Here is a 3,297-nt window from a genome sequence, read left to right as displayed (position 1 = left end):
TATATATATATATATTCTTTTATTTGTTTCAGTTATTTGACTGCGGCAATGCTGGAGAACTGCCTTTGGTCAAGCAAATCGACCCCAGGACTTATTCTTTGTAAACCTAGTACTTATTCTATCAGTTCTTTTGCTGAACTACTAAGTTACGAGGATATAAACACACCAACATCAGTTGTCAAGCGATGTTGGGGGAACAAACACAAACACACACATATATGATGGGCTTCTTTCAGTTTCCGTCTGCCAAATCCACTCACATGGCTTTGGTCAGCCCGAGGCTAAAGTAGAAGACACTTTCCCAAGGTGCCATACAGTGGGACTGAACCCGTAACCATGTGGTTGGTAAGCAAGCTACCTACCACACAGTCACTCCTGTGCCTATACATACACACACACTCATAAATATGTACATAGGCAATATTACTGATTACCCATCACTTGCTTTCTTCCTTTCCTGCAAATATTTAGAGCTGCCATTAGTGTCTCTAACCCATGACCCTCTACCGTTACTAGCCAGGTTGACAATTGCTAAATATAAGGACTTACTCCTAGTTACTCTAGTTAAGTACTTTTTCTCCAATAATCTCCTGGTTAAAGTAGAACTACATCACATCCAGGTTACTCCTCTTTTTAATCAATTTTGCAATAATTCTTTAAGGTGCAGGCGAGACTGTGTAGTTAAGAAGTTTGTTTCCCAACCATGTGGTTTTAGGTTCAGTCCTAATGCATGGCACCTTAGCCAAGTGTTTTCTACTCTAGCTCCAGACCAACCAAAAGTTTGTAAGTGGATTTGGTACACAGAACCTGGCATGTGTATGTGCATGCATGTATGAGTAAATGGGATGTGTGCATGTGTGTTTGTATCCCATTATCTTGATATCATGTGATTGTTGTAAACTAGTGCCACCATCATATAGATTATGGTGTTCATTTCCAATCTTCTATGAAAACATGTCAGGACATGAGGAAACATAAGGGTTGGTAACTGGAAGGGCATCCAGCCATAGAAAATCTGCCTCAGCAAATTCCATCTAACCATGCAAGCATGGAAAAGTGGAAGTCAAGACATCAATGAAGACCTTTCTATGATTTTCATAGCCCAATCCAACAATCTGATATCTCTATAATTTCCTCTCTCAAGCATCTCCTTTGTCCTTCCAGTTGTTTGTGATTATACTGCTATTTCAGTCACTGGGTATGGCACCTCTTTGTATTAGCTGACTGGCTATATAAGTGATTAGCCAGTGCCCTACTGCACCAGATATTTTAACCCTTTAGCATTGAAACCGGTCATATCCAGCTCAATTATTCTGCCTGTTTTATGTTTAAACTGCCCAGATCCAGCTTCTCACACCTACCCTACAATATTATTCTGAAAATAAATAATCACATCATTGAAATCTCAAAGTTTCAAGATAATGCACAATTAAGTCGAAACAATGCAAATAAATAAGTATTACATTTGACAGAGTAATCTGAATGCTACAGGGTTAAACATATCAACAACTAACTCTAATGAACCAACTGCTTTACTACCTTTACATCCTTAATCCATCTATCTACCACACTGCTGACAACTTTATTGTCTGGTTATTTTGTAGAGTCTTTTGGGGTTAGACTCTACCCGTCCATGTATTCTCCACATAGTCATGCTCCCTTGCCTGTTTCTTTTCATTGTCAGTAAGAACAAATGTGGTGTTATCATTCTGTACACCTTTCTCACAACATCTCAATTCTCTCTAATATACCACCTAGCAAACTCAAACAGCTCATACCTCTGATACAGAACATGTGAAAACCTCTTTCTTTCTGCTTCTCCTCTTGCTAAATATACCTGGAGTCTAGCTTCTCTTTGAGTTGTTTGATATTTTTCTTTGCTACCCACTTTCTTCCAGGTTTTCCAAGCCAGTCTTTTAGTGTTTATGATTTCATCTATAACACTAGTTGACTGGGAATTTGCACCAGATCTAGTCAGTATTCTCATAGAAACTTCCAGTTTTCCTCCCTCTTATAAATCATTACTTCTTCCCCAATTCTGTGGTAAGCATCAAAATTGAACTTTGATAAATCTATGAGCAGCTAAGGACTTGAAAACAACTTTCAAGTAAGTTCTGAGTAACCAGATGAAGCTTTTGACAAAAACACTGACAAATTTCCACTCACCTCATATATTGAGGTGCCGCCTAGACAACTCATCACTATCATTTCTTTGCAGCTACACTGATTCATTATTACTCTCTCCTACTAAATGTCAGTAGCCATCGACCTCCCCTACAATAAGAACCTGCTCCACCCTTCTCCCTACTTTTGTACTTTGAACCTAATATCTTAGCATAAAGCCACTCTCACCTTAGGTTTTGTAGTCATCTGAGCTGCATAGCAACCTCACTAGTGCCAGTAGCATGAGGAAAGCACCCAGTAAACACTGTAAAACAGTTGCTGTTAGGAAGGGCATCTAACCATAGAAACTACATGAAAGCAAATACTGGAACCTGATACAATCTTTGGACTCATTGGATCCTATCAAATCATCCAGCACATGTTAGCATGGAACATGGATGTTGAATGATGATGATGAGCTAGTCTCATTCAAGAAAATAAAACTTACATTAGTTTTACATTGTACATACACGTACAACAAAGAAGTATTACATACAATTAAACAGAGATAATGGAATAGGTAATAATGGATTTACTCACTTCAGCTGAGCAGATATTTCAAGAGCATAGTTTCCAATGTCAACACCAGCATTTTTCAGTTGAAGCAATGCTGTTGGGCCAAGTACTTTATCAATGCCATTTAAAAATGCCTTTTGGTCAAACACCCATTGATCTTTGCAAGCTCTACAAGGAAAACAATATAATTTTATGTATGTAGCTTGAAATACCACCAATCACTGACATTTCAAGTGTTCGTTGTTTTTTTTTAAAGTTATTCATTTATGAAAAGTTTTGTTTAAAACTATGTAAATAGGTTAATTGATTGGCTGGTTTTAGAAACAATATCAAAATTAGTTCCATTCCTTACTTTACAGACAGAATTTACAACTAAACAGTAATGATAAAATAAAACTTTGTTCCAGTTGACTTTTGTGATTATCAGAAAAATAAGAATATTTTCAAATTTAAGTAAATTAATAACCATCCATCAACCTTCGATGGAACAAATAACTCTTGGATGTGACATGTGTTCTTCTAAATAAACTAGAATGAATTCTGCTGAAGGTATCAGTTGAGGGAATAAGTTTACCACCCCAATGGTCTATGGGATGTGACGTGTTCTTCCAAATAAAC

General features: G+C 37.2%; 1 protein-coding gene across 2 annotated transcripts in view; it reads right to left on the bottom strand.

The window, feature by feature from the left end:
- LOC106875359 (uncharacterized) overlaps positions 1–3,297 on the bottom strand; it is a 105,960-nt gene that overhangs the window by 58,827 nt on the left and 43,836 nt on the right. For both annotated transcript variants that reach the window (XM_014923451.2, XM_014923452.2), the window contains exon 4: positions 2,704–2,847. In XM_014923451.2, the coding sequence (XP_014778937.1) occupies positions 2,704–2,847 (144 nt within the window). The remainder of the gene's footprint in view (positions 1–2,703; positions 2,848–3,297) is intronic.

This window comes from Octopus bimaculoides, chromosome 2 (assembly GCF_001194135.2).
Source record: "Octopus bimaculoides isolate UCB-OBI-ISO-001 chromosome 2, ASM119413v2, whole genome shotgun sequence".
NCBI classification, from domain to species: Eukaryota; Metazoa; Mollusca; class Cephalopoda; order Octopoda; family Octopodidae; genus Octopus; species Octopus bimaculoides.
This window is presented reverse-complemented; position numbering and strand designations above follow the sequence as displayed.